Raw genomic sequence first — 22,312 nt, forward strand, 5'->3', positions numbered from 1 at the left:
CAGCACACTCTCAATGCGACACTGGAGTGTCAGCCTTGATGTTTGTGCTCAATTCCAGGAGTGGGGCTTCAACCCGGAACCTTGTGACTCAGATTCGCGTGCTACCAACTGAGCCACAGCTGACATAGCGAGTTGAATCAATTTTGCAGCACAGTAGGAAGCCAATGATTATTTGGGCTGGTAGAAAAGCTTGCAACCAATGTACAGGATTGAAACCTGGCATGGAATAAAAGCAAGCTTCAATTTTTTCCAAGACAATACAAGAAAATGAACTTGGTGGAGTCATAGAATTACATAGTATTTTATTTTCCCTTTTTTCTTTAAATAAAAATTAGTTAATATGCACAACCAAAATTTCAAAACAAATTTTAAAAAATTCCAAATTTTACAAAGCATTACGTCATGAAACACCCCTCCTCTAGGACTCCTAACAATTTCTTCACACGTGTATTTCTTTTTGTAAAAGAATCATTTGATGACTTGCATCCATCCATTTAATTCTAGAGATTTCCTTTCTCTCTAGCATTTGTTTCAAGCTAGCAAGGTCAATCCGTAACCTTTTCTCACTCACTTTTCAGAGCGTACATTATCCTATAATAAAGGCTTATATACTTAACATTCAATGGATACACTTACCTTTAGTATACCCCTTATATAGAATCTCTCAAAATATTTCACAAATAAAACCCCATATCCACTGCCTCCACAAGAGCAAGTGTTTTAACAGCTAAAGTACTTTTACCAACACTTTATTTTCTTAGCTTCCCAAGCTAAAGAACAATATTTCCCATTTTCACCCATAAGAAATATTATGAAATCAGCTGCACTCAAATACCCATGAGGAAGATCAGCATATGAAGCATTGCTAAAAATAACTAGTTTCATTTTCTTTGAGTCACCTAAATGGTAACTTAAGTATACATTTCTCTAGATTTTTTTTTAAATGTTACATTGCCTTTAAAAAAATCCCTTCACTTTAGGGTGTTTCATTGTTTCATGCAACTCCAACACATCAAAACCAGCATCTTGTCTAGTCTACTGCATAACCAGTTCAACTGACCAATCAAGCTTCGCAATTGCTTTGTCTCTTCATTAGATATATCATCTTTTTGAGGTGACCTAGCACAATGAACCAGGATGGAAGTAACATTCCGAATAGGATTGTTGATTTAAAAAGTTATTCCAGACCTACTTTGCTTAATGATTAAACCAATATATTTAAAAGCCCCAGAAGCCTGACTCCTAATTTTAAACTCGACTCGAATCTTAAAACACTTTTCTCAAATTCTGCAGCGCCACCTCATAAGAGGTCACCAACATGCATCATGATGCCTGAAATTTTCCCCTTTTTGTACCAATAAAACACTGCAGAATCTGCTTTTAGTTGAACACAACCTATTTTCGGCAAAACAGATCTCACCAAAAAAAAAGCACACCCTGGAAGCATCATTCAGGCCATAGACTCATTTGTTTAGTTTCCACAGTTTTCTATCTGCATCTGCAGTCTTTTTGGGCAGTTTCAGAAACACTTCTCTTGAAAAGCATCACCCTGAAGAAATGCAGCCTTAACTTCGATTCATCTACACTTCCATGAATATGTGGCCCAAAGAGTTAAAAGGATTTTCAAAATTACTTTTCCAGCTGTACGAGAATCCACTCTAACATCTGTATCACCCACAAAACCACTAGCAACTAGCCTTGCTTTAGCCTTGTAAGTCCCATCTTCAAGGACTTTTTCAGTATATGTGATAAAGCTGGTTGTCCCTTATCTGGTAGCTCAGAATAAACACACACAAACTCTCTCCAACTATCTAATTCCTTTTGTTTTGCCTCTCTTATTAATTTATCTTCAACGTTATTGGCAGCCACCAAAACTTCACGGTCATGAGGACTTCTGTTTCTAGTTCTGGCTGTGACTGTTCTGTAGCCTTCATTTCATTGTGCTATCTATACAAGCCCACAGCCTCTTCTTGCACTTTTATATTTGTTGGGATGAGGAACATAGAACTTAGCAGCAGCAGTAGGCCATTTGGCCATTCGAGCCTGCTTTGCTATTTGATAAGATCATGGCTGATCTGGTTGCGGCCTCAACTCCACTCTGCTTGACTCCACTGTCTATCAAAAATCTATCTAACTCAGCCCTGAATAAATTCAATGACCCAGCTTCCACTGCTTTCGATGAAGAGAACGCCACAGACTAACGACACTTTGAGAATTTTTTTTTTCCCAATCTCCGTCTTAAAAGAGAGAGCTCTTACTCTTAAACTGTGTTCCCTCGTTCTCGTCTCCCTGACGAGAGGAAACATCCTCCTGGCATTCACTCTATCAAGTCAGGATCTTACATGTTTCAACAAGATTACTTCTCATCCTACTAAACTCCAGTGAGTATCGGCCTAACCTGCTCAACCTTTCTTTATAAGATAAGCCCTTCATCCCTGGAATTAGTTGAGTGAACCTTCTCTGAACTGCTTCATAATTGCTAATGCAATTATATCCTTTTTCAAATAAGGAGACCAAAACTGTGGTTTTGATGTGGTCTCACCAAGGTCCTGTATAGCTACAGTCAAATTTACCTACTTTTATACTCTATCCCCCTTGCAATAAACATGAACATTCCATTTGCCTTCCTAATCACTTGCTGTACCTGCATACTGACATTTTGCAATTCATATACTAGGACACCCAGATCCTTCTGTACTATCGAGTTCTGCAATCTCTCTAACATTTAAACAGCATGCAGCTTTTCTATTCTTCCTGCCAAAGTGGACAAGTTCACATTTTCCACATTAAACTCCATCTGCCAAATTTTTGCCCGCTCACTTAACCTATGTATATCCTTTTGTAGACTCTTTATCACCTCGTGATAACTTACTTTCCTTCCTATCTTGGTGTCATCTGCAAATTTAGCCACCATACTTTCGGTCCCTTCCTCCAAGGCATTGATATAAACTATAAACAGTTGAGGCTCCTGCACTGATCCCTGTGGTACTCCACTAGTTACAGCTTGCCAACCCGAAAAATACCCATTTATCCCTACTCTCTGCTTCCTGTTAGCTAACCAGTCCTTTATCCATGCGAATATGTTACCCCCTACACTACGTGCTCTTATCTGGCTCCGGCCGAATGGGTTAGATACAAAGACCAGCAAAGGGTCACAAAGCAGCTTATAAGAGCTACTAAAAGGGATTATGAAAGGAAACTTGCAAAGGACATCAAAATCAATAACAAGAAATGTTATAGTTACATAAAGGGAAAGCGGGTGGTCAAGAGCAATGTAGGCCCGCTAATAACTGAAAATGGAGATATTGTCATTGATAATGGGGAAATGGCAGATATGTTAAACAATTACTTTGCCTCAGTATTTACAGTTGAAAAGGAGGATAACTTGCTGTAAGTCCCGAAAAAATTAACAGCCGATAGGGGACAGGGACTTAATACAATTAACGTAAATAAAACATCAGTAACAAGGAAATTAATGGAACTAAAGAGTGAGAAATCCCCAGGACCTGACGGTTTCCATCCGAGGGTTTTAAAGGAAGTAGGGCAGCATATTGTAGATACCCTAACTATCGATAGTCTTTCAGAGTTCCCTAGATTCAGGAGTGGTCCCTCTGGATTTTTGTTAAGCAAAGATATTAAGGGATATGGGCCAAAGGCAGGTATATGGAGTTGGGCCACGGATCAGCCATGATCGCATTGAATGGCGGGACAGACTCGAGGAGCTGAATGGCCTACTCCTGTTCCTATCTTCCTATGTTCCTATCTTCTGAAGTAACCTTTGATGTGGCACCTTATCAAATGCCTTTTGGAAATCTAAGTACACCACATTTACAGGTTTTTTTTATCTACCTTGCCTGTTACTTCCTCGAAGAACTCTAATAAATTAGTTAAAAACAATTTCCCTTTCACAAAACCATGACGACTGTCTAATCCCATTATGATTTCCCAAGTATCCTGTGTTATGACCAAGGTGGGAGGAGTGCACTATCTTTCTCTAGTTCCACTTCTCCACAGGTCACAACATATATTTAAATGTTTACCCAGTTAATATGGTCAATCATATACTCTATTCTTTATCCCAGAATACAATACACCAACCAGGTTTCTTTAGTAAGCACAAAATTATCAGTTTATTATAAAACAAGAATTATCCTGTAAAGATGCAAAGCATTAACACACAGCTTGAAATATGAATGTGAATAGATGTTTCCTCCTAGATACCCAACACACACGTGCACACATACACACTGGTTAAAAAAATAAAATTTCTCTGCAGAAGTCTTTTACAAAAAAAAAAGACGAAAAATACTCTGGCGAAATACCTGTTAATTCTTGGAGGAGGAGGAGATATGGAATGATATCAGTTGTCCCTTTATTCTGGTGTCCCAAATACACATAGACTGCTGTCACTGGGATCTTTCAGGAGCAGTTCTTTTCAGGCGGCGTCAAGAATTAATCTGGCAGGCTTTCCAGAAGAAATGTGGTATCAGGGGTTTCAACTATCACTCTGGATTCACACGGTTTTTTTTCCCCAACAGGTGGAGAAAGATGAGCTGGATGTTTCTTTCAGCAGGCTACAAACCCAACCGACTCAAAACAGTATTCAAAAATGAAACCCACTCTTGAGCACCATAAATCTTGACATGTCACTTCTCTGTGACATGCCACCAAGGTTCCTGTTGTTTATTTAGCTTAAGGCATGTGGCATCCTGTAAAGGTTGCTTTTAAACACAAAGCTCAAGTGTCTTCCCAGTGACACTCGTTAAAAAAACCAGATCCATGGAATCCTTTCAGTTTTCCAAATGAACCAACGTCCATAATCGTTAACTCAAGTCCTCAAAACATTTTAACAAGAGCACCTCCACAACACCTGCTATAACCTCCTTAATAATGAATTCTAGCAACTTCCCTATGACAGATGTTAGGCTAACTGGTGTATAGTCTCCACCTTTCTATCTCCTTCCTTTCTTGAATAAAGGTGTTACATTTGCTATTTTCCAATCTGCTGGGACCCTTCCAGAATCCAAGGAATTTTGGAAAATTATAACCCAAGTCTCTACTATCTCTGCAGCCACTTCTTTTAAGACCCTAGGATGCAAGCCATCGGGTCCTGGGGACTTGTCAACCTTTAGCTCTAATAGTTTTCCAGCACCTTTTCTCTGGTGATGGTGATTGTGTTAAGTTCCTCCCTCCCTTTCACCTCTTGATTTTCAAGAAACTTTGGGAAACTTTCTAAGTCTTCGACAGTGAAGACAGACACAAAATATCTGTTTAACGCCTCTGCCATTTCCTCATTTTTCCATTATCAATTCCCCAGACTCAATCCCTAGAGTACCAACACTAGCTTTGCCTATTTAAATACTTGTAGAAACTATTATCTGTTTTTATATTACTAGCTATTTTTATCTCATACTCTACTTTTTCCCACTTTATTTTTTCGTCACTCTGCTTGTTCTTAAAATCTGTCCAATCTTCTGACCTACCACTAATCTTTGCAGATTTGTAGTGTTTCTTTTAATTTGATAGTATCCTTAACTTCCTTATTGAGCCATGCATTCTTCTCAAAGAATCTTTCTATCTCACTGGGATAAATCTTTGCTGATAGTTATTAAATATCTCCTTACTTAAATATCTACTACTGTGAGATTTCCCTCTCAGACTATCAGAGGCTCTCTCTTCCAGATGTGATCGTTTTTTGATAGAAGAGTCACTTTCGGACCCAATATTAGAACTGGCACTGCGCTTTTATACTCTCCACTCACTTCTGCCTGTCTATGGACCTCGCTTCTTGGTCATCATCTTGAACATTCAATCAATATATAAACTTGCCAGTAGCTTTTCCTGCATGTCCCACAATTGCCACATTCCTCCATTCACTTGATCCCTTTTGAATATATGTCACATGAGTACCCACTCTGGGCAATTGGCACTTGGATTTGATAGCTCTGTCCTGTGTGTCAGGATCACTCACATTACCGGTATTCAACGCTTGACCTACCATATTCTGTTCCTCAGGACATTCATCACAAAACACATGAGCATACGAGTTACAAGGTGTCTCGATTACTTCTATCAGCCGCTCAGAGTCTGAGATTTTAAAAATTAATCCTGATTAATTATGAGGAATGAACCTTAATAGTTTGATTGCCAAGTTTGATAAGTACTGATTTACTATCACAACCTTACCTGAGCCTTTCCATTCCCTATGACTCTCTCTTTTATAATATACCAAACTCCCGAATTAAATTCTGTCTTGGATAGTCTTATACAATGCCACAGAGCTCTCAGAGTTTTCTCAGAGACCTCAGTCTTGATGAAAGCCCGTCTCCCTGCATGTAAAGCATTCCAATGTGCAGACAGAATGCAACTAATTGTAGTACCTTCTCGAGCAGGAGAACTATCGCATAGCACAGAAGACAATTTGGGATTTTGCTCATGACCGATAGGGGCTATACCCTCCATCTGAAACGGCCCATGCCAGGGTGGTTGTCAACTTGCAGTCTGGTTGTCAACTAAGATTTTATGCAACATTTCATCGATCACTGCATGATTCCTTTCACAGAGCCAACTGCTGAAAGGACTTTCAGCTACTGTATTCGTGACCATAATATTCATTTTTTTCACATCTCTGAACTTGTCATCGGCAAATTCACATCCATTATCAGTCAGAAACTGAGCTCGTGCCCCAAGTCAAGTTCTTATTGATTTCTCCATGATTTTGTCTCTAATAACCCTTTTGTCCTCAATATGCATTATTGTAGAAAGACTAAATCTGGTTGTCAGGTCTGTAAAATGTAGAATGAAAATACTTCTGTCTTTGTCCCATACCTTCAGATCTCATGGCAATGACCTTGTTAAAGTCATGTGGCAACTGAAGCTGACAAAAGGACGTGGTGGCAGCCTCCAGTACTTTTTACAGATTTCACACTTCTCACTAATCTCTATTTGTATATTCTTCATCAACCACACATGCATCCTTCAGCAGGGTTTTTAATCCATGACAAGTAGGTGAGTAAATTGTCTATGCAACTTTCAAACAATTTGCTTTTATTCCTCTCATTCTTATCACCTGATGCCATTATTACTTGTCTAACACTGATAAGAAACATCAGGTTTTGTTAGGCGGATACAATAATGTCCAATATAAACTGTAGATCCACTGACTTTCCAAAAATTATTGCCTTATCATGTTCCAGTTTCATTTGTGCCTTTTTCATAGGTTTACTAATAGCATAGTTATCCCATTAGACTATATCACTACTGATAGAGTGGCTTACTCCAGCTATTTTACATGGAATTACAAATCTCTTTAGTGACCTCAATGTGTTGTCATCACCAATCCCAAAGCAAGTAGTGCTTTTATACTCAACATTGCGTCGATCCTCTCTACTAAACAGGTCTAGTTAACATTTTAACCAATCTGTTTCACATAATGTCGAAATTGAAGCACTATCCAGTGCAGTACTGTTGAACGAGTCTCCAACTAATACATTCATCACAGGACTAAAACTCCTTGTGACCAGTATATTTCCTTTAGATTGATCATTATCTTCATCATCTGCATCAGAATTCTGTGTCATGTGTCATTGTGAGAACCCTGCCTCTTTGCTTTCAGCAGTTCATCACAATGATATTTTGAAATCACATCTGAAACACCTATTAACTGTTCCTTGGGCATTCATGGGATTCATTTGACTATTATTGCCATTCCAATGTTTCCTTCTGCTCGAATAGCTAGGTCTGCTAAAGGTGCTTTCATCCTCATTCTGCTTGTCTGTAACCCTTCCCTTGTATTGATGCCTGCGAGCAGTATCTGGACCATTTCTAAATCTCACAATTATTGAATCCGCTATTCTTTGTGTCACTGCAGAATATCCCATTTTTCCAGCAAGGCTGCAGAAAATGACTGTTTATTCAGGAATTCTTTCAAGGCAGCTGACATCTGATCCAACAATGAATCTCTCTCCGAGAACCGAACATCAGTTAGAATCAGAAGCCTGTCCATATGCAACATCTTAGCACAATCAAGCAATTTAAACCCTAGCACTGAACCAGGGATCTCTAAATTGAATTTCCTCAATCTTTTACATAAATTATTAAAGTCCATGATGATAATCCTCCATTGAATAACCATCTGGTTTCCAAAATGTATCGCAGTCTGACCATGTCACTCAAGCATTTAAAAGATCATCTTCCCAGTAAATTTCATCCAAGAACTCTAATTGGTAGGAAGCAATAATGCCACGGACATACTTTGTTTCCTCTTTGGTAGGAACGTAACCCATGTCCGCATATCCACTTCATTCTTTCACTGGTCATATGGGTCAGACTCCAAGAACATCAGAGGGTAATTATACCCTGACAATTTACATTTGCTTTCTGCCATTTCTCACAATGGCTCCTAGGACTGTAGTCTTCTTTCTGAATTTTTTTTAAGCTCCTAACTTTCACCTTTAGGCAACCATTCTCTGCTACCATGTTTTAGTCAGGAAAGCCAGTTGGTGAAGGATAGTACTGCAGCCAACATTTATTTACAAGCATACACCTCCCAATTCAACAACGTCACAGTTTCAATAAGTGTCTCTTTATATGTGCTCAAGTGAAACCGTAATTAATCCTACCAACTGCACACCCACATTTTAAAGGTGAGTGAAGCGATTGCAGATGTAAGTAAAAATTCATTAGAAATATATATATAAAAATAAAAATGCATTAGAAAAGGGAATAGTGCTAGAGGACTGGTGGGCGCCTAATGCTATTCCTATATTTAAAAAGGGAGACAGAACAAATCTAGGGAATATAGACCAATTAGCTTAATGTCGATGATAGGAAATATAATGGAATCCTTACTCGAAGATGTACCAGAAAAACATCTGGAAAATGAAAATATAAGGAAGTCAGCACGGATTTCAACAGAGAAGTTGTGCTTGACCAACCTTACTGAAAACTTTGAAGTAGGAACAGAAAAGGCAGATAAGGGTAACATAGTAGACAAAATAAATTTGCATTTTTAAAAGGCCTGTGATAAGGCACCACATAATAAACTCATGACTAAGGTCAGGATAAGTGGAGTCAGGGAACAAGCAGCAGAATAGATAGCAAGCTGGCTACCAAAGAGAACACGAAGAGTAGGGTTTAAAGGCAGTTACTTAAACTGGCGAAAGGTGGGCAATGATGTTTCACAAGAATCAAGGCTGGGAGCATTGCAGTTCATCGGTTACATAAACAATTTGTACTAGGGAGTCAGAAGTAGTATTTCAAAACTTGTAAATGACATCAAATTAGGAGGTGTAGTTAATAGAGGACTAAGAAAATACACTTACAGAATGGGCATGTAATTGGCAAATTCACTTCAATATAGATCAGTGTGAGGTGGTACATTTTAGTAGGAAGAATAGCACATATTCCTTGGAAAATAAGTGTCTAAATGGGGCAGAGGAGCAGAGGGATCTGGGGGTACAGGTACACAAATCGCTGAAAGTCGTGATGCAAATTAATAAGGCCATAAGAAAAGCAAACAAAGCACAGCAGTTTGTTTCCGGTAGGATAGAATTAAAAATTAAAGGAATGTTAAATTTGTTTAGTCTACACTTGGGAGTACTCTGCACATTTCTGGTCTCCATATTATAAAAATGATAGAGGCACTGCAGAAGGTGCAAAAAAGATTGACTGGAATGATAGCAGAACTATGAGGTTACATGTCTCAGGAAAGATTGAACAGGCTGGGGTGTCATTTCTCTAGAAAAGAGAAGACTGGGGAGTGGGGGGAGAGGGGTGACCTGCTGATAGAAGTCTTTAAGATTATGAAAGGGTTTGATAGGGTAAACGCAGAGAAGATGTTTCCATTTGCAGGGGAGATCAGAAACACAGGACATAAAGTATATCACTAATAAATCCAATAGGGAATTCAGGAGAACCTTCTGCTAAAATGTGGAACTCGCCATCACAAGGAGTAGTTGAGGCATAGGTGAATTTAAGGGGAAGCTAGATAAACACTAGAGGGAGAAAGAAATAGAAGGATATAGGGTTAGATGAAGGAGGCTTGTGCACAGGGTAAACAGTGGCATGGACCTGTTGGTCCAACTGGCCTGTTTACTGCTCTGTAAATATTATGTATACAATGTTCTAGCCCCACTGTAGGAAAAGGTGAGCAGTGTAATGGGGTGATGATGCCATTGAGAGTTGAAATGCAACAATATTTGGTAACCCTAACCCTTCAGATCTGGCATTACAATGACAGCTGTGGATCAGTTGGTAACACTCTCACCTATTGAGTCAGAAGGTTTTGGGTCTGAGTGCCCCAACTCAGATTTGAACATATAAATCTAGTCTAACACTTCATTCAGTACCAAAGGAGTGCTGCAGTGTCGGAGATGCTGTCTTTTGGATGAACTGTTAAACTGAGGCCCTGTCTGCCCTTTCAGGTGGACATTAAAGATATCGTGGCAGTATTCGAAGAGCATGTGAATGCCCCCAGTCTTTATCTATCAACCAACAACCCTAAAACAGATTATCTGATCATTATCTCATTGCTGTTTGTATGCTTGCTGTGCCCCATTTTCTACATTACAACAGTGATTGTACTACAAAAGTACTTCATTAATTGTAAAGCATTTTGGGACATCCTGAGTCCATGAAAGGTGCTATAATAACACAAATCTGTTCCTTTCTCTTTTACGGAGTTTACAAAAATTAGGCAATTTTTTTTGCTATTTTGGGTAATTCTGGACAAATTATGAATCTATCCATGCAATTGGGTGCACTTGAACTGAAGGAAAGAGATCCCGTGACTTTCTAATTTACAAAAACTTACCAGGTAGCGCTCCTCATCTTTCATCCCTGGTGTCCGGATTTGATGATTTTGTTCAGATCGCCAGTCCCCAAAACGTCGGAAGAAGTAGTTTGATACAAACCGGCTGATCGGATCCCTGATTATATTGATGTAAACAGGCTGCTCCAATCCAAACCTAAGTTGAGAAATAATTAACTTGTAGCACTTCAAACAAAAATTTAAAAACTTACAAAGCTTTATAGCATGATTCTCAACTGTCAGCAAAATCACAGCCTAACCACTAAATTTACACAGTTGCACTGATAACCACTTGGAGGAGCCACTGTTCCTCCCTCACTACAACTGTGACCTTATGGCTCTAACGTTCTGATTTCTACCAAATCGCTCCACATCTGTTCATAAACCACCAACTGGGGTAAATGTTTTTAATGGACAGCAGCACATCCTGACTATCTTATCAGGAAGGGTTACAATCACTTGAATCAAGCTCAGAGTTTTCCTCAATGTACACCTTGAACCTAGGGGTTGTGTTTAAATAAAGCATACAGAACGTTATCCCATACCATGCTCTGAACAAATGTCTACAGTACAGCAGCTCGTTTACACAAACATCACAATGGAATGCAAATGTCCTGATTTTTAGAATCATATAGCACAGAAGGAAGCCATTCAGCCCATCATATCTGTACTGGCTCTTTGAAAGAGCTATTCAATTAATCCCACTCCTCTGCTCTTTCTCCATAACCCTGCAAATTGTTCATTTTCAAGTGTATATCCAATTCCCTTTTGAAAATTATTATTGACTCTGTTTTGACCACCCTTTCAGGCACAGCATTCCAGAGCACCATAACTCACTGCCCAAAACAATTCTCATCTTCCCTGGATTTTTTGCCAGTTATCTTAAAATGTTTTGTTGGAGATTGTCTATGATAAGCTTAACTATCAGCAAAGCAGCAAATGGGAGCAGGTTTGTTTTGGAATGATTGCTGTTCCTATCTCTGCCTAGCCTTCTGAGACACAGAATATTAAAACTATGCTGGGGACCGCGATATAACATGGCCGGATACAGCACGGAACTTGGTATAATGTGGGTCCATCTTGGATCCCAAAATTTTCATTTAAATTTATCCTTTCAGAATGTATTTCAGAACATGAAGTATAAATGCTCCACAGATAATTTAGAGCCAGCCAAGGAGATGGCAGCTTTTTGACTAATTAGGTGCCATTTTTCTCTTATATAGGTCAAATTTGCACCGATACCCATATGACAATCAACACAAAATCATGTGTACCGAATCACAAAAGAGAAAATCTTACACAATCGAGAAGCTGAAAATCATCACCCAGATCAAGGAAGGCGCTAAGCAAGCATCCGTTTCACAAAGAATGGGGATTGTTGAATCAATGCTTCATTGGCTTAAGGATGAATAGAAGAAGCGTGTCGATGGAAATGGATGAAGGTGGCCAGGCAAGAAAGAAATGCTGACAACACATCTCTCAACAAAGCCATATATACGTGGTTCACCTAGCAGAGAGCCGAGGGCGTAACCACATCCGGTCCTGTTATTCAATCTCAGGCTAAGAAGTTTTACCACCAAATGAATGAAAAATACCAGCATCCCAGTAGAGTTTGGACCCAGCAAAGGATAGTTAGCAAGATTCAAAAACCAGCATGGCATTTTGCAAGTTACTATAAGAGAAAAATGGTCCACATACAATCCAGCTGCAACATCATTTCCCTCTGAATTAAAGATGATTTTACACAAAAGAGGATACTTCGAAGAACAAATCTACAACTGCAATGAGATGGCCCTGTACTACAAAATGTTACCAGAGAAGACACTAGGTGACAAGAAATGACACCAAGACATCTGGATTTGAACAGATAAAGACAAGTTTGACAGTCCTCCTTTGCTGCAACAAAGCTGGTCAATACAGGCTGACTCCACTTGTCATCCGAAAATTTGCCAAACCAAGCTGCTTCCATCATCTAAACTGAAAATCATAACCATGCCAATATTCAAATAGCGGCAAAGTCTGGATGACTTCATCATTTTTCGAAGACTGGTTCCACCATGAATTTGAACCAAATGTCAGAAAACATCTCAGACAAAATAAACTACCGAAGGCGGCCATTTTGCTGCTTGACAACTGCTCTACACAGCCACCCTCAGAAAACCTGGTGGCATGAGATGGGAACATCAAATGCTTCTATATACCAAAAAGCATAACTTCAAAATTTCATCCTCTTGACCAAAGCATCATATCTAACTCCAAATGTAACTACAGAAGAGAACTGATCAAGAGAGTGGTGAACAGTAAGGACGGTATGACAACTTGCCCCAAGAAACGCAACGTGAAAGAGGGGAACTACATATGCGGCTATGCCTGGCAAGAAGTGATCAACTGTGTTAAAAACTCCTGGAAACATGCCCTGTGTGCTGCATTTGAGATGGAAAGCAACAGCGACAAGGAGAATTTTGAAGATTTCACTGAAGAAATACTTGAAAGCGAGAAGCGAATTGTGGACTACAATGGATTTAATGCCCACGATCCAAACAACGCTAGGTCTGTACTTGCGTGGTTGAATATCGACGCCCAAGAAGCCACCAACGAGACAATGGCAGATAATGAAATATTGGCTAGTGTAACAGATCCAAACCCTCAAGACGTCCTGCAAGCTGAAGATGATGATGATGACTGCCATTATCCCATACAGTCATGCACTACCTAGATGATTGGAAGCCAACGTAAAATCAACTGCAGCAAGTGTGACACAACTTCAGAACATCATACATCTAGAAAAGGCAAGGCGAGGAGTAAATGTGAAAAGTTACAAATTACTGGTTTCTTTAACAGGCATTAATTTGTTCAATAATGACTGTGGATTTAAATAGTCCGATTGTACGTATATATTCAGATTAAATAAAATTTTATTTATTTGAATTGATTATTTTTGTTTTGTTTATTTCCATCAGATCAGATGGTTTGTCCCTTTATGAAGCCATTTTAACCAGTTTATCTGTAGTTCTGCATTATTCTGGCTACTGGTTCAGTGCTTTTGAAAGGACCTCATTATAACGCGGTCTTGAGATATGGACCTTGTGATAGCGGGGTCTCAGTGTACACACCAAAAGGACTATTTAAGCACCAAATGATAACAAATACCTGTTCAGCACTAAATATACAAATCTATCATTTTTGAAAATCAATTATTTAGGACACAAGCTCATAAACATTATGCAGATTTGTGAAACAGGGACTCCTTTATTACTGGAACAGTTCTCAATTAACCTCCACCTAATGTTGGGCAAACTTAATTTAGGTGTCGATATTGAAAAGTCAAGTTTTCTAAGGTTTGCTGACTTCTTAATAGTTCATCTTTGGCTCTCGATGACAGAGTCATGGGTTCAAGCTTCACTCCAGAGACTTGAGCACATAATCCAGGCTGACAGATTCAATAGAGAATTCAGGAGAAATTTCACCCAAAGAGGGGTGAGAATCTGGGACTCACTACCACTCGGTGTGGTCAAGGCGAACAGCATAGATGCATTTATGGGGAAGCTGAAGTATCCCTAGATGATGTGCCCAATTCCTGGAGTACGGCTTGAACCCACAAGCTTCTGAGGTAAGAGAGCTACCAGAGTCACGGCTGACACTTACATGATAGGTGGAGGATTAACTGTTAGTAATTCAGACCACTTATGGTATTTATTTCAGAAGAGACCTAGTACTATATTAAGGGAAGATTTCACAATTGAGCAAACACAGTAATTAGCTGTGTTACCTTGTAAAGTTAAGGAAATGGACATGCCGTGTATACAAGTAAGGTTTTTCTCCGAGGCTGATATTGTTTATTAATTCCATCTGTAAAAATAAGAAAGACAGAAAAGTCATGAGTCTTAAAAACAGACTTTCTTACTGCTTGTGCAATCACAATTCTATCCAATGGGCAATGGCTTCCTGGGTTATCAGAGGCAGAAACCGAACAAAGATCCTGTAGTAGCTTTGAGTTAATGCGCCAGACTGGCTGACCGATCATGGACAGTGCCTAGGACTAATATGGACCTGCATTGCTCAGGTATCAGCATACTGAGTCTGACAATGGCACCATAATGCCAGCTTGGCGCCAAAAGGGACCTCTCTTCCCTAAACGATAGTCACTAGTTGGTCATCAGATAATTGATGAGCACGCGTTTGAACCCTTGTTAGGCAGCACATCATAAAATGCAGAAGCTTACCAATCTGTAACCCAATCTCTGGATGCAGGGGTCAGCAGGCCCAACATTCTTCTAGCTCAATAGCAATAGGTGGTAGATGCAGCTCAGCACAAGATAAACGTAAAATCATTATGGAAGCAAGGAAGAAGTATCTGTTTACATGGAACAATATACTGCATGCCGATTAGGTAAGAGATCCAGTGATTATGATGGATAAAATCATGAAATCAGTGTGCTTGACTGCAGTGAGAAAAAGGCAAGGCTAACATTAGCAGAGTGATGAAATTGTTGCTGGTCAGAACCCATGTAAAGCACAGTGTGCAGTTCTGCTCACTGCCATTGAGAAGCTGCAGAGATGTGTAATGTAAATTATCCTGGATATCAAGATTCTATGTTTTTGCCATTGATGAAAGGGGTGAGGCTTTTTTCTCCCCAAACGGAGATGACGTGGGAAGCTGACCTGCTCATTTCTATTTAGCCTGGTTTTGTTGTGAATGTCTGAATTTATGAGGTTGAAATGGTTTCTCTCCGTTAGCACTCTCAACAGCTGCACCACGGTCCGGCTTCCGCATTTTCCGACTCTGTTGTAAACCAGCTGGCTGGGAAATGGCAGAACCTGTTCAGAATGGAAAAGCACAACACATTAAGTAGCTGCTGTAGAAGCATCTCAGTCACGGTATTACTGCAGGAAATAATTTGGCGCTCTATACACAGTGGTACAGTTTCACCGCCTGGCTAATTTTCATACACAAGTATCAGCCAGCCACCTGACCATACAGAATATCTCAACTAGCCCAGTCATAACCTCTCTAGATATACACACAAGTCGCACGCATGCGCGCAGGAACCCACACACGTACACTTTGTGGCAGGGGTCACAGGATAAGAATTAGAAGCAGTAATCCAGATTGATACTGGCCTTCTCTACCCCCATCAACGTTCCACTGACCTGGAGAAACCCAGAAGTGGCTGAGTGCCCACTGTGAACAGGTGCTATAAGAGAGGGATGCAGGGAAATGAATTAAAAATAAATTCTTAGCTGGTTCTGACCTTCCACTAGGTTCATCCAGCTTTCCTGCAGCTGGACTGCTGGATTTCAAAAGGTTGGTGCATCAGTGTTCCCTTTCCCCACTCTACCAGAAAATCCTTTGTCCTATTTATTTATTTATTTAGAGATATAGCACTGAAACAGGCCCTTCGGCCCACCGAGTCTGTGCCGACCATCAACCACCCACTTATACTAACCCTACACTAATCCCATATTCCTACCACATCCCCACCTTCCCTATATTCCCCTACCACCTACCTATACTACGGGCAATTTATAATGGCCAATTTACCTATCAAGTCTTTGGATGTGGGAGGAAACCGGAGCACCCGGCGAAAACCCACGCGGTTCACAGGGAGAACTTGCAAACTCCGCACAGGCAGTACCCAGAATTGAACCCGGGTCGCTGGAGCTGTGAGGCTGCCGTGCTAACCACTGCGCCGCCACTGTGTTTACACACAGCAGTTTATATTCTGCAATCTCCTGGCATCATGTCGGGAGCCATAGTTAAATATTCAAGTGAGATGACTTTGTATTAATGGGGCAAGTCTTTGCTTGAGTGGTAGCATTCCTGCCTCTGATTCAGAAGGTATAGGGCTCAAACCCTGCTCCAAATAGTCTCAGCAAGCGGAGACCAGAGCTCTGGGTTAACATCCCCATTGTACGGGTTGTGGAAGCCCATAAGCCCCAGCCCATTGCATAGGACTAGTCAACTTATCGGCTGGCATAAAGTTGGTTATGGCCATGGAAGGAGCATTCACGTCAGATAAGCCTATGAATCCTTCCACTACTTTCACATTGTTCTCCCACAGAAGAAAACGAGAATATGAAAACATTCACCCTGTATTACCCTGCAATGTTAACTCCTTTGCCAGCCTTGGTAGCAGCATCACACACTGGGATCCAAAGCCCCAACTGTGCAGGTACTTAATATGTTTGATGAGACCATGTATGGTATTGCCCATACAGACACAAGACATAGGAGGAAAACACCATGACATCTATGCAGAGAAGGCACATGGTTCTCCAGAACAAATGAAGTGAGGAAAGTGTATTGCTAATGGAAATGATGTGAAATTCCAGTCAACTTGAGATTACTTTAGATATAATAAACAGACTGGAGAGTACAATTTACTTCATAATAATTGAAGTAAATTTGAAAACCATTCACTCCCAAATTCTGTACTTCAAAAACTTTTCTAATCTTCCATGTGTTTGTAATCACTCTGCCCACTCTAGTTTGACAACAGAATGAAGGGCAGCTAGTTACAATTTCAGATTTCCAGCATCTGCAGTATTTTGCTTTTGTGTTGTAATTACAATTTGGACTAGACTCAGCAGTTTTATTTTAATCAGTTCTTCAATTTAGTACCACAGCTGGGTCAAAGGAGAGAATCAAAATAGCACTTGAGGTAAAATGGGAAATATTTAAGACCACTTTATAATTAGTTAAAAATCAAAACTGCTATGTGGTTAGGTGTGAGAAACCAGGATATCAAGTTACAAAAAGTTTTTCTAAGATCCCTAATGACTAGAAAGGTCAGAGGTTAGTGTTCCGTGTTGAGTTAGTCTATCTTGGCTAATATAGTTATACTGGGGGGTGGGGGTGGGGGAGGTATGTAGGGAGGGGTGGAATACATGTGACAATAATACCTCTGAGGTAAGGGAAAACAAAATTACAATTACTGATCTCCATTAGGTGGCTTCTGCTGAACATTAGCTAACAGGACAAGACTGGACTTGTAATGTTCTCCTTCTGCCCAATTTTTCTCACACACCTTTCCCCACAGTCTGCAAGCTCTCATTACTTGAATTCACCAGAGGTCTACTGGCACTTTTAGAATTGAACAGTTCCAAAAAGGGGGAAGAAAACAAGCATTGGAGAAACTGTTTCGCAGCGTTCTCTTCCCCTTCAGGAAGAGAAATGTCATTGCCACACCACCAGTCCCCCTCCCAAATATGCTCACGAGACATGTTTCAGAAGTCAGACAGAGTGTGTTTGAAGCTTATACAAGCAACATACAGTGAGCTGATTCCTAAAACCAATACTATTAATACCACAGAAGATTACTGTGTCACTTTTGTGGCTTAAATATTTGATGTAGACACAGACAGCCACAGTTCCACAAACCTAATGTGTATGTCAAACCAGTCTGCTTACCAAACACTGTGTGTCTGTTCTGATCCAGGGCTGGAGTTTGCATACCTGCTGGTTCCAGAACCACTGTGCTGCGTTCATGGCAGGGGCTAAATGAATGCCTTTATTTGAGCTGAGAACCAGCAGACAAATAGAAAGTTTCAACTATGCTAATTTAAAAAAAAATCTAAACCAATGTCTACTGAAAAAGCAACAGTTTACTGAGGTCATAAGGCAGTATTTATGGGTACAGCCATATACTGCACAATCTCCAACTCACCTGAGGCTGAAAGGAACAAGACTGCAATTTTTCTCTTCGGCCGGTAGAAAAAACTTACTGCTGCTTTTACTCTGAAACTGAATTCTTTATGGTGGTAATAAAAATATCCTGGTGACGGTGTCATAAAGGCACAATTTTCATCAGCCTCTTGACAGTGCACAAGGAAACAGGAGAAAACATGCTTTAGAAGAAAAAAACTCATGTCTGGAAAATGCTAACCAGGAGTTAACATAAATCATTCATCCGTCCCTATTTAATTAGTCTTTTTTCTAGCCTTGTTGTTTCATTTGTTTTGAGACACTGTCCTTCAGTCTTTCAACATATTTTGTTTTTGCTCCTTGCTTTGAATGCGTCTTGCTTCCACGTTTTTACTTCATTTTTGTTAGGAATCTGGAGTGTACAGCACCAGAAAATGCCGTCGCAGTCCCTCAGGCTGATCTAGAAGTATAAAGCATTCCAGCACTGCTCCATCTCTTGCGCTCGTTTGCTTTCTCAGTCAAATATTTACACAGTCCCCTCCTGAATTTGCATCCATGGCCAGTCTGTTCTAAAAACTTGGAAAATCTCAGTAAAGTCTCCCATAAGTTTTTCCTCTAGGGCAAATATTCTTCAGTTTCTACAACCTATATTGTAGCCAAGTAAGTGTAGTGAGGGTGTGGTGCACGGTCAGAGGTGCTACCTTTCGGAAGAGTCATTAAATCGAGGCCCCGTCTACCCTCTCAGATGGATGCAAAAGATCCATGGCATGATTCAAAACAGCTGGGGAATTGTCCAGTGTGCTGAGCAACACTCATCCCTCAACAAAAACCACTAAAAACAGATTATCTGGTCATTATCAGATTTGCTGTTTGAGAGCTTCCTGTGAGCAACTGTCTACTGCGTTTCTTACAACACTGACTACACTTCAAAAATAATTCATGTGCAGCACATTGAGATGTCCTGAGGTCGTGAAAGTGCTATATAATTTTTTTTACTATTCTTTCATGGGATGTGGGTGTCACTGGCAAGATCAGCATTTGTTGCCCATCCCTTATTGCCCTTGACAACTGAGTGGCTTGCTAGGTCACTTCAGAGGGCAGTTAAGAGTCAACTACATTGCTGTGGATCTGGAGCCACATGTAGGCCAGACTAGGTAAGGACAGCAGATTTCCTTCCCTAAAGGACATTAGTGAACCAGATGGGTTTTTACGACAATTGATGATAGCTTCATGGCACCATTACTGAGACTAGCTTTCAATTCCAGATTTTTATTGATTAATTGAACTTAAATTCCACCAGTTGCCATGGTGGGATTTGAACCCATGTCCCCAATGCATTAGCCTGGGTCTCTGGATTACCAGCTGTGATTATTACCTCTACGTTACAGCCTCCCTGCTAATGCAAGCCTTCCTTGTTTACATGTAAGGACAGACAGAAGTCTTATATAAATTTCCCAATTCTAGGGTCCTCTGCCCCATCCTTCCAATAATACATCTTAAGGAACAGTTTTATTTAATACCATTAAGACACACTGTGCTGATGGCTTATAGCAGCTATCCACGGGACAGGACTGCAGTCATCCAGAGACTCTTGGTTACTGATCTGCACCAGCAAGGGCGAATATAGCCAGTTAAGTGGTGTTGTGTACTTCAATTATCAGGTAACATTTTGACAGTGTGCCATAAAAGAAATATATGCAATATTAAGGCAAATGGCTATGAAAGAATGTCACATGAATGTACTTTTTTTTATTTATTCATTCATGGGATGTGGGCATCACTGGAAAGGTCACCATTTATTGCCCTTAAGGAGGTGTTGGTATGCTGCCTTCTTGAATGGCTGCAGTCCACGTGAAGATACAGACACAGTGCTGTTCGGTAGGGAGTTCCAGAATTTTGATTTCCAAGTTAGGAGGGTAAGTGATTTGGAGGGAATCTTGGAGGTGGTTGTGTTCCCATGCACCTACTACCCTTGTCCCTCTAATCAGTAGAGGTCGCAGGTTTGGGAGGTGCTGCCGAAGAAAGCTCGTCACGTTACTGCAGTGTACCTTGTAGATGATACATACTTCAGCATAGTTGCGCCGGAGGTGGAGGGAGTGAATTTTTAAGGTGATGCATATGCTGCTGTTCAAGTGGGCTGCTTTGCCCTGGAAGTCGTTAGGCTTCAAGTGTTATTGGGGCTGCACTCATTCAGGCAAGTGGGAAGCAGTCCATCACACACCTGACTCATGCCTTGTAGGCGCTGGAAAGGCTTGACAGGTAGAAGGTGAATCACTTGTTGCAGAACCTGTCTGACCTGCTCTTGTAGCTACAGTATTTATGTGGCTTCTCCAGTTAAATTTCTGGTCAATGGTAACCGTCCAGGATGCTGAAGGTAGGGAATACAACAGCAATATTATTGAAGGTGCAGAGGGATCTAGGTGTTCCAGTGCAAGAATCACAAAAAGTTAGTATACAGGTACAGTAAGTAATAAAGGTGGCTAATGGAATACTATCCTTTATTATGAGGGGAACTGAAAATAAAAGTAAGGATGTTGTGCTTCAGTTATACAGGGCACTGGTGAGACCACATCTCGAATAGTGTGTGCAGTTCTGGTCTCCTTATTTAAGGATGTAAATGCGTAGGAGGCGGTTCAGAAGAGGTTTACTAGATTGACACCTGGAATCAGCGGATTGTCTTATGAGGAAAGGTTGGACAGACTGGGCTTGTTTTCACTGGAGTTTAGAAGAGTGAGGGGAGACTTGATTGACGTTTATAAGATCCTGAACAGTCTTGACAAGGTGAATGTGGAGGGGATGTTTCCTCATGTGGGTGAGTCGAGAACTAGGGGGCACTATTTTAAAATTAGAGGTCGCCCTTCTAGAACAGAGATGAGGAGACATTTTTTCTCTGAGGGTTGTGCGACTTTGGAACTCTCTGCTTCAGACGGTGGTGGAGGCAGGAGCATTGAATATTTTTAAAGTGGAGGTAGATAGATTCTTGTTAGGCAAGGGAATCAAGGGGTATTGGGGGTAGGTGGGAGTGTGGAATTCGAAACACAAACAGATCAGCCATGATCTTATTGAATGGTGGAGCAAGCTTGAGGGGTCCACTTCTGCTCCTAATTCGTATGTTTGTTTGAATGACAAGGGGAAGGGGATAAACTCTTTCTTGTTGGAGACAGTCACTGCCTGGCAGTTACATGGCATGCATGTTACTTGCCACTTAACTTGGATGTTGTTCAGGTCATGCCACATGCGAGCATAGACTGCTTTATTATCTCAGGAATTACAAATGGATCTGAACATTGTGCAATTGTCAGATAACTACATCACCTCTGACCTTATGATAGAGGGAAGGTCATTTATGAAGCAGCTGAAGATTGTTGGGCCTAGGTCACTTTTCTGAGGAACCCCTGTAGGGATGTCATGAGGCTGAGATGACTGGCCTCCAACAGCCACAATTTTGTGCAAAGTATGACTCCAGCCAGCGGAGATTTTTCCCCATGATCTGCACTGACTTGAGTTTTGCTTGGGCTCATATGTGGTCAAATGCTGCTTTGATGTCAAGGGCAGTCATTCTCACCACACCTCTAGAATTCAGTTCTTTGTTCATGTTTCTAATGAGGTCTGATGCCACATAGTCCTGTTGGAACCCAAACCGAACATTGGTGAGCAGGATATTGGTGAGCAAATGCCACTTGATAGCACTGTCCATCACTCTGCTGATGATTGAGAGTAGGTTGGTGGGGTGGTAATTAGCCAGATTGGATTTGTCCTGCTTTTTGGGACAGAATATACCTGGGCAATTTTCCACTTTGTCTGATAGAGGCCAGTGTTGTAAATGTACTGGAACAGCTTGGCTAGAGCCATAGTTA

At 40.6% G+C, this 22,312-nt stretch overlaps 1 protein-coding gene across 2 annotated transcripts in view; it reads right to left on the reverse strand.

Moving 5' to 3' along the window:
- Positions 1–22,312, reverse strand: part of usta (uronyl 2-sulfotransferase a) — a 114,631-nt gene that overhangs the window by 66,301 nt on the left and 26,018 nt on the right. For both annotated transcript variants that reach the window (XM_068044502.1, XM_068044503.1), the window contains 3 exons: positions 15,473–15,628; positions 14,580–14,659; positions 10,814–10,967 (listed from right to left, as the gene is read on the reverse strand). In XM_068044502.1, the coding sequence (XP_067900603.1) occupies positions 10,814–10,967; positions 14,580–14,659; positions 15,473–15,628 (390 nt within the window). The remainder of the gene's footprint in view (positions 1–10,813; positions 10,968–14,579; positions 14,660–15,472; positions 15,629–22,312) is intronic.

The sequence above is a fragment of the Heterodontus francisci genome, chromosome 13 (genome assembly GCF_036365525.1).
Source record: "Heterodontus francisci isolate sHetFra1 chromosome 13, sHetFra1.hap1, whole genome shotgun sequence".
Classification (NCBI taxonomy): Eukaryota; Metazoa; Chordata; class Chondrichthyes; order Heterodontiformes; family Heterodontidae; genus Heterodontus; species Heterodontus francisci.